Source organism: Chiloscyllium plagiosum, unplaced genomic scaffold, assembly GCF_037043375.1.
Source record: "Chiloscyllium plagiosum isolate Xiang-an unplaced genomic scaffold, Cpla_swu_hap1 HiC_scaffold_1, whole genome shotgun sequence".
NCBI classification, from domain to species: domain Eukaryota; kingdom Metazoa; phylum Chordata; class Chondrichthyes; order Orectolobiformes; family Hemiscylliidae; genus Chiloscyllium; species Chiloscyllium plagiosum.
In genome coordinates this window covers 117694464-117716049 of record NW_028270139.1, presented here as the reverse complement: position 1 = coordinate 117716049, position 21586 = coordinate 117694464, and the positions used below count along the sequence as shown (strand labels likewise).

Genomic DNA, 21586 nt, shown 5'->3' with positions numbered 1-21586 from the left:
GTCACCCCTCACAATGTTTAATATGGAGGAGTACTGATTCATCAGCTAAAAGGATGGTTTGGGGTTGGGAGTATGTACATGGTAATTGGCAGAAGGCTTCCTTGCCTATGTTTGAATATGAGAAATTGTGCAGTCCACTGTCAGTTTTGAGGACTTCCAGGACAATTGCCTCCTGACTGCATATCACTTCGCGACCACCTCTGTTGAGTGTTGGTGGGACAGAACAAAGCCAGGTGATTATGTTGTCTTGGTCATTGTATGTAAAGTTGGATACCATAAGGACGACTATGTCAGGCTCTTGTTTGATTAGTCAGTGAAACAGCTCTCCCAATTTTAGCATTAGCATGTAAATGTTGTCAAAGAGGACATCATAGGGTAAAGGGAGCATTATTGTTTCCAGAGCATTAGTCTATGCCAGATGGTTTTAATTCTTTTTTTGAGGTTTTCTAGTTGGTACAACTGAATTGCTTGCTAGGGCCATTTAAGTCAGCAGCTAAGAGTCAACTACACTGTTGACATTACATGTAGGTCAGATCATGTTTTTTATCCCTTCCCTAATCGACAGATGGGTTTTTATGACAATGGTTTCATGATCAAAACCAGTGGCAATATAATAACACTACCCTTCCACTGAATATGGATGCAGTATATGGATTTCAAGATTTTTTGGGAAGGGAACAATTTATGGTTGTCTTTTGGCAGTTCCAATGTGATGTTTGAACTGTAGTTCTTTCAAGCTCTTTATCAAAAGTGTCAAAACTGATAATTTAAATGGAAGAATAATTTTATCATCCCCCTTTACAATATCTTTTGTTTGATTAAAAAGCTCAGGTCAGAGTACTGAGGCTGACATTGAAAATATGTCATGGGAGTTGAAACTTTATTGCTGGAACAGCACAGCAGGTCAGGCAGCATCCAGGGAACAGGAGATTCGACGTTTCGGGCACAGGCCCTTCTTCAGGAATGAGCAGAGAGTGTTCAGCAGGAGAAGATAAAAGGTAGGGAGGAGGGACTTGGAGGAGGGGCGTTGGAAATGTGATAGGTGGAAAGAGGTCAAGGTGAGGGTGATAGGTCGGAGTAGGATGGAGGCGGAGAGGTCAAGAAGAAGACTGCAGGTCAGGAAGGCGGTGCCGGGCTGGAGGGATCCGGCTGAGACAAGGTGGGGGGAGGGGGGATGAAGAAACTGGTGAAGTCCAAGTTCATCCCCTGCGGTTGGAGGGTTCCCAGTCGGAAGATAAGACGCTCCTCCTCCGACCGTCGGGTTGTTGTGGTTTGGCGGTGGATGAGTCCAATGACCTGCATATCCTCGGTGGAGTGGGAGGGGGAGTTGAAATGCTGTGCTACATTTTGGTTGGGTTGGTTCGTCCGGGTGGCCCAGAGGTGCTCTCTGAATCGCTCCGCAAGTAGGCGGCCTGTTTCCCCAATATAGAGGAGGCCACACCGGCTGCAGCGGATGCAGTAGATGATGTGGGTGGAGGTGCAGGTGAATCTGTGGCGGATATGGAAGTTTCCTTTGGGGCCTTGGAGAGAAGTGAGGGGGGAGGTGTGGGCGCAAGTGTTGCACCTCCTGCGGTTGCAAGGGAAGGTGCCGGGAGTGGAGGTTGGGTCGGTGGGGGGTGTGGATCTGACAAGGGAGTCGCGGAGGGAGTGGTCTCTACGGAAAGCTGATAGGGGAGGGGAGGGAAATATATCCTTGGTGCTGGGGTCTGTTTGGAGGTGGCGGAAGTGACGGCGGATGATGTGCTGTACATGGAGATTGGTGGGGTGGTAGGTGAGGACGGAGGAGCGGGAAGTGGAGGAGATGCGGTGGAGGGCACCGTCGACCACGTCGGGGGCGAAATTGCGGTCCTTGAAGAAGGAGGCCATCTGTGTTGTACGTATTTTGAACTGGTCCTCCTGGGAGCAGATGCGGCGGAGACGAAGGAATTGGGAGAATGGGATGGCGTTTTTACAGGGGGCAGGATGGGAGGAGGTGTAGTCCAGGTAGCTGTGGGAGTCGGTTGGTTTGTAGTAGATGTCCGTGTTGATTCGGTCGCCTGAGATAGAAACAGAAAGGTCTAGGAAGGGGAGGGAGGAGTCCGAGACTGTCCAGGTGGGGGGTCAGGCCAGTGTAGTTGCGGAAGATGGATTGTTCCACATACCCTACGAAGAGGCAGGCATAGCTGGGGCCCATGCGGGTGCCCATGGCTACTCCTTTTGTTTGGAGAAAGTGGGAGGATTGGAAAGAAACGTTGTTCAGGGTGAGGACCAGTTCGGTCAGTCGAAGGAGGGTGTCGGTGGAAGGGTACTGGGTGGTACGGCGGGAAAGGAAGAAGCGGAGTGCTTTGAGTCCTTCGTGATGGGGGATGGAGGTGTACAGGGACTGGATGTCCATGGTGAAGATGAGGCGTTGGGGACCGGGGATTTCAACTCCCCCTCCCACTCCACCGAGGATATGCAGGTCATTGGACTCATCCACCGCCAAACCACAACAACCCGACGGTCGGAGGAGGAGCGTCTTATCTTCCGACTGGGAACCCTCCAACCGCAGGGGATGAACTTGGACTTCACCAGTTTCTTCATCCCCCCTCCCCCCACCTTGTCTCAGCCGGATCCCTCCAGCCCGGCACCGCCTTCCTGACCTGCAGTCTTCTTCTTGACCTCTCCGCCTCCATCCTACTCCGACCTATCACCCTCACCTTGACCTCTTTCCACCTATCACATTTCCAACGCCCCTCCTCCAAGTCCCTCCTCCCTACCTTTTATCTTCTCCTGCTGAACACTCTCTGCTCATTCCTGAAGAAGGGCCTGTGCCCGAAACGTCGAATCTCCTGTTCCCTGGATGCTGCCTGACCTGCTGTGCTGTTCCAGCAATAAAGTTTCAACTTTGTGATCCAGCATCTGCAGACCTCACTTTCTCCTCGAATATGTCATGGGATAACTATAAGCAGAAACCATTGGTGAGGATCCATTCCTGTAAATAACCAGCACAGATCCTATCATCATGAGGTCGGACAAGGGTTTCAAGCGCCAACGTTTGTCCCCATTTTCTCGTAATACTACACCAAATCTCCAGCACATTATCTGAAAGTATGGAGGGAATTTAAGAAACAGATGGGAAACTTCAACCTCTTCCACATTCACTCTGAAATCAAAGTCCTTCCAACTTTTGTCACTGATCTCTTGCATGTGCAGGACATTTGTGCCTGCACTCACCAGAAACTGTATTCTAAGAGTTTATTGATTCCTTCTCCAAAGATTACGAGAAAATGGGCCTTTTACTAAAAACCAGAAAATTAAGGTTCACTTCCAGCTGGTCCTCTCTACTCTGAACTGATTAAAATCAACAGTCCGATACTGGAAAGTATGAAGCACTCCCCATATCTTGGGAGCCTCTTCTTTTTAAAGGCAATAAAATTCTTTATCGCCTCCAATATATTGGCCAGGACTTTATTACACTGAAGAAAAGAAGTGCTTGACTGAAAGGATCTCAAAACCAAAGTCAAACAGAAACAGAACTGCTGGAAAACCAGCAATTTTATTTCTGCTTCTGTTCATGCTTTTGGTTTTGCTTGTTTCAGATCTCCATCATCTGCAGTTCTTTATTTTAGCTCAAATCAGAGACTTAGGTCATGATCTACCAAGTAGCAATGACCCAAAAGTACTGGATATACCTCAAGTGTTACCTTTGCAAGATCTTGCAAATCTGGTGGCAACAAAGACAGTCCATGAGCAGTATTTTCTCCCAAGTTAACCTGCAGACCATTGAGATGCTTAACACTTAAAATCAGCTCTTCCCAGTGGTGCACATCACATCCTGACATTAAGCTTCTGAAGCAACTAATGTACATAGAACTTAGTCACAGCAAGAGATTCCCAGAAGGACTATCAAAAGACTTAATGGATATCTTCAAAGCATTGTTAGATAAGTCAAACATTCCATTTGACTAATGGAAGTCCCTGGTTTGTGACTGATTAAATGAAAGACTTTGTCAGGAATGTGGAGGGGCAAAGGGAATGTTGGAGAGAGTAAAAATGACACAGTCAGCTTATCTATCCAATCCTTCAAGCATCACTGTCTTGCACGTTGCACAGTTTGCTCCTTCTTCCCAAGTCTACGTGGGTTTCCATCAGGTGTTCTGGTTTCCTCCCACAGTCCAAAGATGTGCAGGTTAGGTGGGTTGGCCGTGCTAAATTGCCCATCGTGTCCAGGGATGTGCAGGCTAGGTAAATTAGCCATGGTCAATGTGGGATTACAGGAAGAAAATGGGTGGGATGCTTTTCGGAGGGTCAGTGTGGATTCAATGGGCCGAATGGCATCTAGCTGCCTTGTAAGAATTCTATGATTCTATATTGCATTGAACTCATCAGCCAATTTAGAACCAACTGAACCAAGGTGAAAACGTTATTCTCAAACATAAGGAGCTGTATAAGAAGAAGAAGCAGAATCGAAAAGTTAATGTGAAGGAGTCTAACATGATGTTTGGTGGTGTGCTACAATAATGAAGCATCAGAAACTCACAGTGAATGAATTCTTGATGCAGAAACCTTACCTTATTTTAATGCGTACATGTAAATTTTGTCTTACTGTCATTACATTATTGCCGTATAGTTCATGAAATAGAATTTATGATTATTACTTTAAGACTTGAAAATTCTCCAAATCAAATCTAAGTACTAATAATTTCTTGCATCTGCATTTAAATAGATTTTGTGATAATCACTTCTAACATGCCTAATTGATAATGTCCACTGTTCTGTGTGAGATAATTGTTTTTGTGTTACAAATTCAATAATCAATTATGTGTATCAGAAAAGGAAGAGAGAGACAGACTTGTATTTCTTTGGAGCCATTCAGAAACTCAAGATACGCACAGAATATTACAGAACATACTGGTTAAAGCATGCAATATAACGTAAATATCATGCCTCAGGTATGGGAACAACTTAACGGAAGTCAGCAAAATATTATTCAGTACATCATTCTGTAAACGTTTGCAACTTTTAACAACCAAAGAAAGCAACAAATGCTTGTCCAAATGGGGTGGCATGGTGGTTCAGTGGTTAGTACTGCTGCATCACAGCACCATAACCCAGGTTCGAGTCCACCCTTGGGCGATTGTCTGTGTGGAGTTTGCACATTCTCACCATGTCAGTGTGGGTTTCTTCTGGGTGCTCTGGTTTCCTCCCACAGTCCATATGCAGGCTAGATGGATTAGCCTTGGGAAATGCAGGGTTACAGGGATAGGATTGGAGGATGCTCTTCAGAGGGTTGGTGTGGACTCAATTGGCCAAATGGCCTCCTTCCACACTATAAGGATTCTATGATTGTAGAATTGTCGAAGACAATTAGAATCAATCAGCAACACACTGTTGAGTAGTTAATACTGGAAAGAGATGCTTCATGCTGCTTAATGCATGTTAACTGGAAAATGAAGTTCCAAGACAGTAGTGCTGGAATCTGATCAGCATTTTACATTGGTTGACTTCATGATCTACCTATTCTACATACTTGCAATGAAAATTCACTATATATGGATTAATGCCTTTTCCAGATGTCATCTCACATACATTGTGTCAAAAATGTGCGTGTACAACAGATACAACTTATTGGATCCCTAAAAGCACTTACTGTAACCAGAAAAGGTGTTATTAAGCCCAATTTGTCAGCCAACATGTTTGAGGACTTTGGAAATATACTATATTATTTTAATTTGATATATATTTGACCATATACGGTCAGAGTTTCCAACCTATGGATATCAGCCTTTAGAATCATAGTCATAGAGATGTACAGCATGGAAGCAGACCCTTTAGTCCATTCATCCACGCCAACCAGATATCCTAAATAAATTTATTTCCTATTGCCAGCATTTGGCTCATATCCCTTCAAACCTTTCCTATTCATAGAACCATCTGGATGCTTTTGTACCAGCCTCCACAACTTCTTCTGGCAGCTCATTCTATACATGCTTCACCCTCTGCTTGAAAAAGTTGCCCTTTAAAGTCCATTCTAAATATTTCCCCTCTCCCCCTAAATCTATGCCCTCCAGTTTTGCACTCCTCCACCTCAGAGAAAAGACCTTGTCTATTTACCATATCCATGCCCCTCATGATTTTATAAACCTCCAAAAGGTCACCTCTCAGCTTCCGATGCTCCAGGGAAAATAGCCCCAGCCTATTCAGCTTCTCCCTATTGATCAAACCCTCCAGCCCTGGCAACATCCTTGTAAATCTTTTCTAAACCATTTCAAGTTTCACAATATCCTTCCTATAGCAGGGATTGACTGGTGTATGCTATTAGCAAGCCTAACCAATGTCCTGTACAGCTGCAACATGACCTCCCAACTCCTAGAACTAAATGCCCTGACCAATAAAGGAAAGCATACCAAACTCCTTCTTCACTATCCTATCTACCTGTGACTCCACTTTCAAGGAACTATGAACCTTTACTCAAACGTCTCTTTGTTCAGTAACAATCCCCAACACCTTACCATTAAGTGCATAATTCATGCCCTGAATTGTCTTTCCAAAATGCAGTACCTCACACTTACCTTAATTAAACTCCATCTGCCACTCCTTGGCCCATTGGCCCATCAGATCAAGATCCTTGCTGTTCACTACACCTCCAATTTTAGTGTCAACAGCAAACTTACTAACCGTACCTCCAAACTTACTAACCTCACATCCAAATCATTTATATAAATGACGACAAGCAGTGGATCCAACCCTGATTCTTGTGGCACACCGCTGGTCAGAAGCTTCCACTCTGAAAATCAACCCTCCACCGCCAACCTCTGTCTTCTACCTTCAAGCCAACTCTGTATTCAAATGACTAGTTCTCTTTGTATTACATGTGATCTAATTGTGATCGAAGTTTCTGTCAAAAATTTCTGAATATACATATTAATTATTATTACACAAAATATGCATGCAATTTACATAATTACATTACTCACTTTAAAGCTGAATCTCACAATATTTTCAGGAGCGTGGGGGTTATCAGCTGTAAGAACACGAGTAATTTCTTCTTTTAATTCCTAAAATACAGAGTACATTTGAAATTTCAATATAAAGCAAGTCATCCTTGCTTTCTTGTTTTAAGTTCCCATCCTCACTCACAAAATACAAGACTAACACATTGCAGAATGTTTCTCAAACTCTTTATGATTCCTTACACAGCCAACGTTCAAATCCCAGGCAATGCACTTCTTTTACCTACTGCAGAGGAATGCCTATGTTTATGCATGTTCACAAAGTGCACGCATTGCCATCACATTCAATCCTTCCCTTTCTCTTACTGCTTGATAAGATTGCCTATAATGAGAAGAAGAGGGACTGCACCAGAAGACGGGTGCCCGAAATGTAAACCCTCACCCGTCTGTGTGGATGGGGAAAAAGGAACATCAGGAGAAGAGAGTGAAGAACACTGTTGCCTGCTTCTAGAATCATAGAGTCATACAGCATGGTATCAAGCCCTTCAGCCCAACCCGCCCATGCCAAACAAGTTTCTCATCCTGAACAAGTACCATTTGCCTGCATTTGGCCCATTTCTCTCTAAACCTTTCCTAACCATGTGCCTGTCCAAATGTTTTACATGTTATAATTCTACTCCACCCCTTCCTTTGGCAGCTCGTTCAATACACGCACATTCCCTGTGTGAAAAACTTGCCCCTCAGGTCCCTTTTAAATCTTTCTTCTCTCAACTTAAAACTATGCTTTCTAGTTTTAGACTCCCCTACCCTGGGAAAAGACCTTGACTACTCACCTTATCTACACCCCGGATGATTTTATAAACCTGTATAAGATTGTCCTTCAGCCTCTGACACTCCAGAGGAAAAAAGACCCAGGCTATCCAGCCTCTCTATATAAGTCCTCCAGTCTCTGTAACATCCTTGTTAATCTCTTTTGCAGCCGTTTCAGTTTAATAATATCCTTCCTAAAGCAGGATGACTAGATTGCATGCAGTACCCCAAATGTAGCCTCAGCAATGTCTTGTACAGCTGTAACATGATACTCAATGCTCTGACTGATGTAGGCAAGCATGTCAAATGCCTTCTTCACCGCCCTGTCTACCTGTGATGCCACTTTCAAGGAACTATTTACTTGCACCCTGGACCTCTCTGTTCGACAACATTCTCCAGGGCACTATCAATAACTGTATAAGTCCTGTCCAGGTTTGTCTTCCCAAATTGCAACACCTAAATTAAACCCTTGTTGTACCTTAGATAACTTTCTTCACTGTCTACTATGACACCAAAATTGGTGGTATCTGCATACTTACTAACCCTACCTCTTAGATTCTCATCCAAATTATTTAGAGATTTGATGAACAACAGTGGGCCCAGCATCAATGGTTGTGACTTACCACTGGTCACAGGTCATACTAACTCTCTCCCAACACCCTTTGTCTTCTACCAACAAGCCAATTTTATATCCAATTGTCTAGCTCTCCCTGGATTCCATGTGATCGAACTTAATATCCAGTCTACTGTGCAAAAATTTATTAGAAGCCTTGCTAAAGTCCATGTAGACAACATCTACCACTCCTTCATCTATCTTTAGTTACCTATGCAAAAAAACTCAATCAAGTTTGTGAGACAATATTTCCCATGAACAAAGCCATGCTGACTATCATTAATACATCCTTGCCTTTCCAAATGTATGTAGATCTTGCATCTCATTAGCACCTCCCACAACTTACCCATCATTGATGTCAGCCTCTCCAGTCTCTTGTTCCCTGGCTTTTCCATGCAGATATTCTTAAATAGCCTCATCAGTCTTCCAGCATCTCATCCATGGCTGTCAATGATACAAATATCTCTGCTCAGGGCCACCAATTTCTTCCCTTGCATTCCACAAAGTCCTGGGATACACCTGATCAGGTCCTGGAGATATTTCTATCTTTATGCATTTAAGACATCCTCTTCTGTAATATGATCTCTTTTTAAGACATCACTATTTATTTCCCCGAGTTTCATAGCTTCCATGTCTTTTTCTACAGTAAATATTGCCATGGAATATTTGTTTAGGATCTCACCCATCTCTTGTTCCACACATGGATGACCTCGTTGATTTTTAAGGAAGCCAATTCTCTCACTAGTTAATCTTTTGCCTTTAATATACTTGTAGAATCTCTTTGGATTCTTCTTAACCTTATCTACCAAAGCTATCTCATGTCCCCATTTTGTCCTCCTGATCTCTCTCTTAAGTGAATCCCTACACCCCATACTCCTCAAGGGATTCACTTGTCTGTCTATACCTGACATATGCCTCCTTTTTATTGACCAAAGTGTCAATATCTCGAGTCAAAAGGTGTTCCCTATTCCATCAGCCTTGCCCCTTACAATATAGGAACATGTTGACCCTGAACTCTTGTTATCTCACTTTTGAAAGACTCCACTTCTTAGACATCCCTTTACCTGAAAACAGCCTTCCCCAATCAACTTTTGAAAGATCCTGTCTAATACTGTCAAAATTGGCCTTGCCCCAATTTGGAACTTTAACTTGTAGGCCAAATCTATCCTTTCCCAGAACTATTTTAAAACTAATTATATTATGGTCACAGCTCCCAAAGTGTACCCCCACCAACACCCCGGTCGTTTTCCCTGCCTTATTTCCCAAGAGAAGGTCAAATTTTGCTCCTTCTCTAGTAGGTATATCTACTTGCTTGAGAAACTTTCCTTGGATACAATTAACAAATTCCTCCCCATCCAAGCCTTTAATACTATGGCAGTCCTAGTATATCTTTGGAAAGTTTAAATCCCCCACCATTACAACCCTATTTCTCTAACAAATATCTGAGATCTCTCTCCATATTTCCTCCTCAATTTCTCGCTGACTATTGGGGGTCTATAGTACAATCCAATAAAGGTGATCACTGTCTTCTTATTTCTCAGTTCCACCCATATAGTTTCACTGGATGATCTCCCAGAAATATCCTCTCTAAGTAATGCCATAATGTTATCCCTAATCAAAAACACCACTCCCATTCCTCTCTTGCCTCCCTTCCTAACCGTCCTATAGTATCTACACCCCCAAATATTGAGATGCAAGTCCGGTCCCACCCTCTATAATAGCTATGATATTCCAGTCCCATGTTCGTATCCATGCCCTGATTTCATCTGCCTTTCCTGTCAGACCTCTGTACCTTCATCCATCAATCTTTGGTTGCCTGCTATGCTCTTGCCTGCCTTGTCTATTTAACTTGTTCCCTAAACCTTTTCAATCAGCTTCAACCTTCTCTCTTGCCTCATAACTGCTAAGAGTCCCACAACCCTGCCAGACTAGTTTGAATCTTCCTGAATAGCTCCACAAATCTTTGCCAAGAAATTGGTCCATCTCCTGTTCAAGTGCAACAGTTCCTTCTTATACAGGTCACTTCTGCACCAGAAGAGATCCCAATGATCTAAAAATGTCAATCCCTACCCCCTGCACCAACTCCTCAGCCACACATTCATCTGCCCTCTTCATCTTATAGAACATAGAACAATACAGCACAGAACAGGCCCTTCGGCCCACGATGTTGTGCTGAACTTCTAACCTAGATTAAGTACCCATCCATGTACCTATCCAAATGCCGCTTAAAGGTCGCCAATGATTCCGACTCTACCACTCCCACGGGCAGCGCATTCCATGCCCCCACCACTCTCTGGGTAAAGAACCCACCCCTGACATCTCCCCTATACCTTCCACCCTTCACCTTAAATTTATGTCCCCTTGTAACACTCTGTTGTACCCGGGGAAAAAGTTTCTGACTGTCTACTCTATCTATTCCTCTGATCATCTTATAAACCTCTATCAAGTCACCCCTCATCCTTCGCCGTTCCAACGAGAAAAGGCCGAGAACTCTCAACCTATCCTCGTACGACTTCCTCTCCATTCCAGGCAACATCCTGGTAAATCTTCTCTGCACCCCCTCCAAAGCTTCCACATCTTTCCTAAAGTGAGGCGACCAGAACTGCACACAGTACTCCAACTGTGGCCTAACCAAAGTCCTGTACAGCTGCAACATCACTTCACGACTCTTGAATTCAATCCCTCTGCTAATGAACGATAATACTCCATAGGCCTTCTTACAAACTCTATCCACCTGAGTGGCAACCTTCAAAGATCTATGTACATAGACCCCAAGATCCCTCTGTTCCTCCACCTGACTAAGAACCCTACCATTAACCCTGTATTCCACATTCTTATTTGTTCTTCCAAAATGGACAACCTCACACTTGGCAGGGTTGAACTCCATCTGCCACTCCTCAGCCCAGCTCTGCATCATATCTAAGTCCCTCTGCAGCCGACAACAGCCCTCCTCACTGTCCACAACTCCACCTATTTTCGTATCATCTGCAAATTTACTGACCCACCCTTCGACTCCCTCATCTAAGTCATTAATAAAAATTACAAACAGCAGAGGACCCAGAACTGATCCCTGCGGAACTCCACTTGTAACTGGGCTCCAGGCTGAATATTTACCATCTACCACCACTCTCTGCCTTCGACCGGTTAGCCAGTTTTCTATCCAATTGGCCAAATTTCCCTCTATCCCATGCCTCCTGACTTTCCGCATAAGCCTACCATGGGGAACCTTATCAAATGCCTTACTAAAATCCATGTACACTACATCCACTGCTCTACCCTCATCCACATGCTTGGTCACCTCCTCGAAGAATTCAATAAGACTTGTAAGGCAAGACCTACCCTTCACAAATCCGTGCTGGCTGTCCCTAATCAAGCAGTGTCTTTCCAGATACTCATAAATCCTATCCCTCAGTACCCTTTCCATTACTTTGCCTACCACAGACGTAAGACTAACAGGCCTGTAATTCCCGGGGTTATCCCTATTCCCTTTTTTGAACAGGGGCACAACATTCGCTACTCTCCAGTCCCCTGGTACCACCCCCGTTGCCAGTGAAGACGAGAAGATCATTGCCAACGGTACTGCAATTTCCTCTCTTGCTTCCCACATAATCCTAGGATATATCCCGTCAGGCCCGGGGGACTTGTCTATCCTCAAGTTGTTCAAAATGTCCAACACATCTTCCTTCCTAACAGGTATCTCTTCTAGCTTACCAGTCCATTTCACACTCTCCTCTTCTACAATACGGTCCCTCTCGTTCGTAAATACTGAAGAGAAGTACTTGTTCAAGACCTCTCCTATCTCTTCCGACTCAATACACAGTCTCCCACTACTGTCCTTGATCGGACCTACCCTCGTTCTCGTCATTCTCAGGTTTCTCACATATGCATAAAATGCCTTGGGGTTATCCTTGATCCTATCCGCCAACAATTTTTCATGCCTTCTCTTAGCTCTCCTAATCCCTATCTTCAGGTCCCTTCTGGCTATCCTGTATCCCTCCACTGCTCTGTCTGAATCCTGTTTCCTCAACCTTATGTAAGCCTCCTTCTTCCTCTTTACCAGACATTCAACCTCTCTCATCAACCAAGGCTCCCTCACACGACCATTTCTTTCCTGCCTGATAGGTACATACATATCATGGACACGTCGTATCTGCTCTTTGAAAAAGTTCCACCTTTCCACCACATCCTTCCCTGACAGCCTATGCTCCCAACGTATGCTCCTCAAATCCTGCCTTACAGCATCGTAATTTCCCTTCCCCCAATTATAAAATCTACCTTGTTGTGCGCACCTATCTTTCTCCATAACCAAGGTGAAAGTCACAGAATTGTGGTCACCATCACCAAAATGTTCACCCACTAACAAGCCCACCACTTGTCCCGGTTCATTACCGAGTACCAAATCCAATATGGCCTCCCCTCTGGTTGGACAATCTACATACTGCGTTAGAAAAGCTTCCTGGACACACTGCACAAACACCGCCCCATCCAATCTACTTGATCTAAAGAGCTTCCAATCAATATTTGGGAAGTTGAAGTCACCCATGACTACGACCCTGTGGCTTCTGCACACCTTTCCAAAATCTGTTTCCCAATCTGTTTCTCCACATCTCTGCTGCTATTGGGGGGCCTATAGTAGTAAACACCCAACAAGGTGACTGCACCTTTCCTATTTCTGACTTCAGCCCATACTACCTCCAGAGGCAGACCCCCCTCAAACTTCCTTTCTGCAGCCGTTATACCATTTCTAATTAGCAATGCCACCCCCCCCTCCTTTTTTCCCACCCTCCCTAATCTTACTGAAACACCTGTAACCAGGAACCTCCAACAGCCATTCCTGTCCCTCATCTATCCACGTTTCCGTGATGGCCACAACATCGTAGTCCCAGGTACCGATCCACGCCTTAAGTTCACCCACCTTATTTCTGATACTCCTTGCATTGAAGTATACGCACTTGAGCCCATCTCTGTGTCCGCAAGTAGTCCCTGTCAGTGCTACCTTCTCCACAGCCTCCCTACAGTCTTGGGCATCCTGACACACAGCTAGCTTACTTGCTGGACTACAAGTCCGGATCCCATCCCCCTGCCAAATTAGTTTAAACCCCCCCGAAGAGTGCTAGCAAACCTACCCCCCAGGATATTGGTGCCCTTCTGGTTCAGGTGCAACCCGTCCTGTTTGTACAGGTCCCACCTTCCCCAGAATGCAGTCCAATTGTCCAAATATCTGAAGCCCTCCCTCCTACACCAGCCTTGCAGCCACGTGTTCAACTGCACTCTCTCCCTATTCTTTGCCTCACTGTCACGTGGCACCGGCAACAACCCAGAGATGACGACTCTGTCTGTCCTAGCTTTTAGCTTCCAGCCATTGTATCTGCACCATGTTTAATGCCAAAAATCCACCTTCTCCATATAGCTAAGGAAATTCTTCCTTTTCAGGCAAAACTCCTTCCCAATTAACTCTGCCTCCGCCACACTCTCAGGCAATGCATTTTCCTCAGGTTACCATTGATATAATGTCAATTCCTTTAATCTATGTCCTATTGTTCACTATCCTGTCAATGACCATAGATTTTCCCTATCTAAATGTCCAGATCCTTCATATTGTAAATATATGCATCAAATTTTCTCTGAAGCTTTTCTCCAAGGAAAATGCTTCCCACTTCAACAATCTATTTACACCTAGTTCCTCATCCTTAAGGCCATTCTTTTAAATCTTCTCTGCATTCTCTCTAATAATTTTATATCCTTCTTAAAGGGTGATACAAAACAGGATGCAATAAACCAGTTGCTCTGTACACACTTAATATAGTTTCCTTACTTTTGTATTCCATGTTCCTAATAGCAAAGCATAGGATTCCAAATGATTTAACAGTTGCTACTTTAACCTGTCCTGCCATCTTAATTGACTTACACCGAAATAGTTTCCTGTGCTCCCACATGCCTTTAAAGCATAGTAAGCTTTATTTTATATTTTTGTACTATGTTCTCCCAATCAAAGTTTTTCATTTCACGCTTCTGCGTGATATTTTACCCACCTCTTTGTCACACATTTAATAAGATCATACGAAATAGGAACAGGCCCCTCGCGCCTGCTCTGCCATTCAATTGGGTCATGGCTGATATGACATTCCTCACATCCACTTTCCAGTCATTTCCCTGTAACCATTGATTCCCCTACTTATCAAGAATCTATCTTTCTGACACAAGGATTCTGCCCCACAGCTCTCTGTGGCAATGAGTTCCAAGGACTTACAACCAAGAGAAGAAATTGCTTCTAATCACAGTCTTAAACTGATGCCCCTTTATTCTGTGACTGTCTCCTCTTATCCTACACTCTCCCACAAGGACAACTATCCTCTCAGCAATAACCCTGTCAATCCCCTTAAGAATTTCACCAATTTTATAGTTCTAGATTATCCTCTACACAGTTCACATCTTAAATCCATCCAATGATTACTATTCTTTGTTTCCTTCACTCAGCCACATTCATATCTATGTTAACGATTATTCAGAATTCCATCTTTGGTCATGTGCCAGTTGGACAACACTTTACGAAATACCTTTTGGGAGTTCATATCAGCAGCATTACCTTCAATAATTCTCTCTGTTATCAAAAAAGTCACAAGTTATTAAACATGATTGTCCTTAGGAAAACCTTCCTGCTTTCCTGAATTAAACTGTGGTTCATCAAGTAACTACGAACTTTGTCCCTAATTATTGTCTCTAGAAGCTTTCCCTCCATCGCCATTAACCCCACTGGCCTGTGGTCATGGGGTTGTCTTTACACCATTTTTGGAACAAGGGTGTAACATTTGCAATTCTCCAATCCTCTGCCACAAGTGCAAATGGAATTATACCCCAAAAAGAAGTGCTGTCTTCAAAAAAAAAGATGCACCATAGGTAATAAAACTGTAAAGATTTGAAGGGCAGAAATACTTTCAAAATATCTATCCTTCAGTGTAAGGAATAGTAACCACATTGTTACTAAAAAGATTTGAAACTTGTTTCAAAAGAGTTATTAGAAAATAAATATAATGAACATATATTTTAAAGATTCTTGCACAACTTTAATTTCAAAAATGCTCTAATTTGTCATTAAAAAATATTAAATCATAGCATGTTACTCACTTGTTCAGTAAGATCCAGCTGATCAGGAGGTTTGATGAGTGACTTCCCCAAATTCCAGTCATCTCCATCTCCCATTTCAGTTCCATCGTCATCATCCTGTAACAAAGTGAAAGTTTTAATTCTGCGAGCAATAATTATGCAGCTTTTAGAAGCATGAATTAGTATAAGTCGTTGCACATATTCATAAACTATGCCAATAAATAAATTGTTCTAATAAAATTCTTTCAAAAGGTTACACTGCTACTGAAGTAATTAGTCAGCAAATATCCAAGTTGCAATCAGATAATAATATTTCCAAAATTGACCAAGCATATGACATCACAATATGGTTTATACAACAGCACTAATTGTAACAATGGCCTTTTTTTAGAAATCATTTTTACCTTAGAAAAAAACTGTTCCAAGAAGCTTCACTGAAATACAATTACAAAGAAAATGGATGCAAATCAAAAATGGAAATATTAGAAATGAACAAAGTGGACTGTTCTTAAGACATTGCTAAAATAGGCAGTAAAGGTTATCAAAAAAATGTCCAAGTTTGTAGCCAAGGAAGCTAGTGACAGGATCTCAAATCATTAAACAAGGTGATAGTGATTGGTTATGGGGCTGGGAAGATAGAGTGGTGGAGTGGACATTAGAATGTTCAAGAGTCAGGCAACAAAGAGTTGGAGGAAACTGTGACACTGGAGTTGTTGATGTAGGATTCAGTTCACTTGTGGAGGCATGGACAGCATTGCTGGCCAACAATGCAGCAGTCTCATGCTGATATTGAGTGATAATTCACATCTGGATTAGATAACCCAGTAACAAAACTTTTACTTGATGGCCTGGCAGGAATAAAAGAGGCACAAATAATTGGCATAGGATAAATTATTCATGAGTGCTGTAAAAATACTTCAGACACACATCATAAATTGGGTGTGGCTGCAAATCAGCTGACGGTCAAGTGAGTTAAAGCTTTACGATTGACAAAGAAGCAAGGTTGTTGATGTTGGTGAACACACAAGGCAATATGGGGATAGTGCTTGGTGCTTTGTTCCCTGTGGAGCCTGTCATGGGCAAAATTTAGTAACAAAAATAGAAATTGCTAGAAAAGCTCAGCAGGTCTGGCAGCATCGGTGTAGAGAAATCAGAGTTAATGTTCCAGGTCAAATGACCCTTCCCAGAACATCAACCTGAAATACTAACTCTGATTTCTCTCCATAGAAGCTGTCAGACCTGCTGAGCTTTTCCAGCAATTTATGGCATCCGCAGCTTTTTCAGTTTTTACTGAATGAAAAGTTTAGTGCTCTCTGATCCCCCCTTTATCTGGCCACAGATAGTGAGATGTAGGTGTTTCTAAAAATGTAAGAAGCCCCGGTGATCTTCCTAATGCAGATCTGTTTTGCAAACTGTAATATGTAATTCATATCAGCCTGTATCCCGAAAGTGATCCATGGCATAAAAGTGAAGAGCCATAATGACCTTGATAGTCAAATGTGGTGCTGTGCATCTTCATTTTTCCTCACCTAAATCTATCATTATAACATGTAATTTGTTAATTCATCATAAGTTTTTCTCATCTTCCTTATATACTTCCATCTGTATTATAAATTTTCGATTGTTTCTGTGAAGCTAAATCATCAGTGTAAATTGGCAAATATTTTTGTTCTTTTCATGCTGAACAATGGTCCTTCTCAGAAGCTAGTGCCACAAATTGCAAGGCAACTTCTAAAACATGACAAAGCCAGTGAAAGGACAAGTCAATTTCACAAACACATGCTAAAATTATTCAACCCTTATTTACATAGGTTATTCAGTAATTTCCATAGGCATGTAAAATCCAATATATTGGCAATGAACCTCCAAGTCTAACATAAGCTTCCTGACTGCCATATTAGAAGATAATGTTTCTAATGTTCAGCACCAGAAAAATGGATAGACGATAAACACGTTTCTGAGCCTTGGGTTCTAACAAGTCAACTCTGAATCAATTCATTTCCTAGTCTAACGTTATGTCATAAAACTTTTGTTCTCAAATAATAGTAATCATTTCATAAGATTATTTTTAAAGTATTGGCAATTTTAAATTATTCATTTTCAAATTAACATTTGTTATCAAACAAAATTCCTTACCTTCTTGGACTTCTTTGATGCAGCTTTAGCAGATGGTACTGGAGGCGGGGCAGTAACCTATTAGAAAAATAATGTATATTATTGCATTATTACTTGACTAATAATTCATTTTTAAAATCACAATTATTTCAAAGTTTGCATCCAATGACAGACAATGTCAGCATGTCCACCTCATTTTCCTTTTCAAACTTTTCCAATTTACAAAACATTCAGTCTATTCCCAATGCCTTGAACCAAAAAATAGCAAAATGTAAAAACCTACAATAAAATACATTGAATAAATTGGAGTAAATTCCAGAATGGTAGAACAGTCAAGATAAGTTTCAAATCAGAATATTTCTTACTTAGGATGTCTCAATTGCTGAGAAGACTAAATTTGATTTCAGTGCAATCACTTAAGGAGCTTAAATCAAGGGTTGCTGAAAGTATTTGAAGGGCTAATAGATGGGTTAGTGGCAAATAGAGACATAGCATCATAGAAATGTACAGCATGGAAACAGATCCTACGATCCAACTCGTCCATGCTGACCAGATATCCCAATCCAAACTAGCCCCACCTGACAGCACCTGGCCCATATCCCTCCAAACCCTTCTTATTCATATACCCATTCAGATGCTTTTTAAATGTTGCAATTGTACCAGCCTCCACCACTTCCTCTGGCAGCTCATTCCATACACGTACCACCCTCTGCGTGAGAAAGTTGCCCCGTAGGTCTCTTTTATATCTTTCCCCTCTCACCCTAAACCGATGCCCTCTACTTCTGAACACCCCCAAACCAGGGAAAAGACTTTATGTCTATTTATCCTATCCATGCCTCTCATGATTTTATAAACCTCTCTAAGGTCACTCCTCAGCCTCTGACATTCCAGGGAAAACAGCCACAGCCTATTCAACCTCTCCCTATAGCTCAAATCCTCCAACTCTGGCAACATCCTAGTAAATCTTTTCTGAACCCTTTCAAGTTTCACAACATCTTTCTGATAGGAAGGAGACCAGAATTGCATGCAATATTCCAACAGTGGCCTAACCAATGTCCTGTATAACCACAACATGACCTCCCAACTCCTGTACTCAATACTCTGACCATTAAGGAAAGCATAACAAATGCCTTCTTCACTATCCTATCTACCTGCGACTCCACTTTCAAGGAGCTATGAACCTGCACTCCAAGGTCACTTTGTTCAGCAACACTCCCTAGGACCTTACCATTAAGCGTATAAGTCCTGCTAAGATTTGCTTTCCTCACGTTTATCTAAATTAAACTCCATCTGCCACTTTGACTGCTCCTGTTTCCTCCCACAGTCCAAAGATGTGCAGGTCAGGTGAATTGGCCATGCTAAATTGCCCATGGTGTTAGGTGCATTAGTCAGAGGGAAATAGGTCTGGGTGGGTTACTCTTCGGAGGGTCGGTGTGGACTTGTTGGGGCGAAGGGTCTGATTCCACATTGTAGGTAATCTCATCTCTGTAGAACAAGCAAACCATCTGCACTAAAATTACTTTTTTGTCTAAAGACATCAAAGTCAAGTAACTGAGTCAGTGCAAAGAAATTCATTTCTCCTGTTTAGTGATAATTTAACATATTGGGAGCTGAAATGAGTGGAAGACAATGGCATAGTGGCAGTATCCAATGTACCAATAATCAAAAGCCCCAAGCTCTTGTTCTGGGAACATGGACTCAAATCTCACCAGTGCAGATAGTGAAATTTGATTTTAATGAAAAATTCTGACCTTATGGCAATCACATAACCAATGCTGATTGTCATGTAAACACACCTAGTTCACTAATGTCCTTTAGAAAAGGAAATCTGCCATTCTTACCTAGTCTGGCCTTGGAGGAAGTACAATGTAGGTTGACAAGAATAACTTCAGGAGTTGTGTTATGAGGAAAGATTATACAAATTAGGCCTGTTTTCTCTCAAACTTAGAAGGTTAAGGGGTGATCTGATCAAAATTTTCAATATATTAACAGGAAAAGATAGAGTAGATAAAGATAAAATTATTTCCACTGGTTGGGGGTTCTAGAACCAGGGGGCTTAGTCTAAAAATAAGTGTCAGACTGTTCAGGAGAGATTTAGGAAATACTTTTACACACAAAGAGTGGTAAAGATTTAGAGCACTCTTCCACAGATGGTAGTTGATGCCAGATCATTTGTTAGTTTTAAATCTGAGATAGAAAAATGTTTTGTTAAGCAAAAGTATTAAGGGTTTATGGGCCAAAATTAAGTAAATGGAGTTAGGTCACAGATCTCGTTGAATGGTGGAAGAGGCATGAGAGTCTGAGTGGACTATTCTTATTCATATGTTCCTATCTTACAAGTCCAAATGCACAGCAATGTAGTTGATTCTTAACTGTCCTTTGAAATGGCCCTCTCAAGCTACTCAGATCAAGGAACATTTACAGATAGGCAATAATTGCTGGCACAATCAGTGATGCCTGCTTCCCATGAACGAGTGAGAAAAAACTCATCTGCCAGTTCACCAGCTTGGAGAGACAGTTGAGCTAGTTCCAAAACTATATTGAGCAGCATTTCAACAGCTGCTTTTGAGCAACACAGGAGAAAAAAAGGACAAATGGATCTGTAAGCAGGAACTTGTATCTTTGTCGGAATATAGTATCAAGAGTAGACTGCTAAGCCCGTCAGGCCTGCTCCATCATTTAATATGATGATGATCTAACACTTTAGCTCCTTTTACCTACACTATTGCAATAACTCTATACACCACCACTGATATTCAAAACTTTACCAATCTCTACTTGAAACATTGAGCTTCCACAATGCTCTGGGGTGGAGAATTCTGATGATTCACAATCCTCTGATAAAAATTCCTCTTTCTCAGTCCTAAATGGAATCTCCCTTGGCAATAATATTTTTGCTTAAATAAGGAGACCAAAATTGCACTCGGTAGTCAGGTGTGATCTAACCAAGTTCATATACAATTTAAATAAAATTTCACTACTCCTGCACTCAAATCCTCTTGCAATAATGCCTTAATGAATGTTTCCCAATTGTTTGCCTTGCCTGTATGTTAACCTTTGGTGACTAATTGACAAGGGCACTCAAATCCCTTTGCAAGTATAAACTTTCCAACCTCCCACCCTTTAAGAAATACTCTGCACAATTGCCATTCTTGCCAAAGTAGATAATGCCGCATGTTTTATATTATATGCCATCTGTCTATTCACTAAGCCTGCCCAAAGCTTCTTGAAAACGTTGTACATCTTCTTCACCACACATACTCCTGCTTAGTTTCTTACCATCACAAAATTGGAAATAATACATTCGATCCCCAGTCCAAATCATTGATACATATTGTGAATAGCTAGGGGCCAAGCACTGATCCTTGCCAATGAGATTCTTCCACAAGATTATTAATCATCCTTTCTCATGACATAATACTTGATCTAAAAATAGCCTTGTTGTGTAGTCAACTCAAAAACTCTTCAACACTTTGCTCCAGAAAACCATCCCAAAGACAGTCCAGAAACTTGTCCTCCACAGCTTCAGTGCTCAGTTGGTTTATCCAGTTTATATGTAGATAGAAGTCATCAGTGTTTACTGTGTTCCATGGACTATAAGCTTCTCTCATCTCCTGATTTATACCATGCTGCACATTACCAATACTATTTCGTGACCTATAAATAACTCCAAACAGTTTCTCCTGCTCCTTATTTTTTTTAGCTCCAGTCAAACATATTCCACACACTTTTCTTTCGATCTGAGATCCTCCCTTATTAATATGCTGATCCTAGCTCAGATTGTCAGTGCAACTCCACTTCCTTTTCCTTCTTGTCTGCTCTTCCTATATGTTAAATATCCTTGAATATTCTGTCCCTGCTGGGATCACCATTCAGCCTCATTTCTATAATGGCAATCTATCATAAACATATCTCTTTGTGCCTTTAAATCATCTATCTTGTTGTGAATACTGAGTGCATTCAAGTAGAGTGTTTTTTTTTAACATCATTCATTTTTGAAGCATGTTCATGATCGGCCTTGTTTCCCCAT

General features: G+C 42.0%; 1 protein-coding gene across 3 annotated transcripts in view; it reads right to left on the bottom strand.

Annotated features, from left to right (window-relative positions):
• Nucleotides 1-21586, bottom strand: part of dnai1.2 (dynein, axonemal, intermediate chain 1, paralog 2) — a 294979-nt gene that overhangs the window by 262706 nt on the left and 10687 nt on the right. For all 3 annotated transcript variants that reach the window (XR_015757982.1, XM_087990134.1, XM_043683992.2), the window contains 3 exons: nucleotides 17578-17634; nucleotides 15463-15558; nucleotides 6939-7019 (listed from right to left, as the gene is read on the bottom strand). Coding sequence is in view for 2 of the 3 variants with exons in the window: in XM_043683992.2 (XP_043539927.1) it covers nucleotides 6939-7019; nucleotides 15463-15558; nucleotides 17578-17634 (234 nt within the window). In the remaining variant the exon portion in view is untranslated. The remainder of the gene's footprint in view (nucleotides 1-6938; nucleotides 7020-15462; nucleotides 15559-17577; nucleotides 17635-21586) is intronic.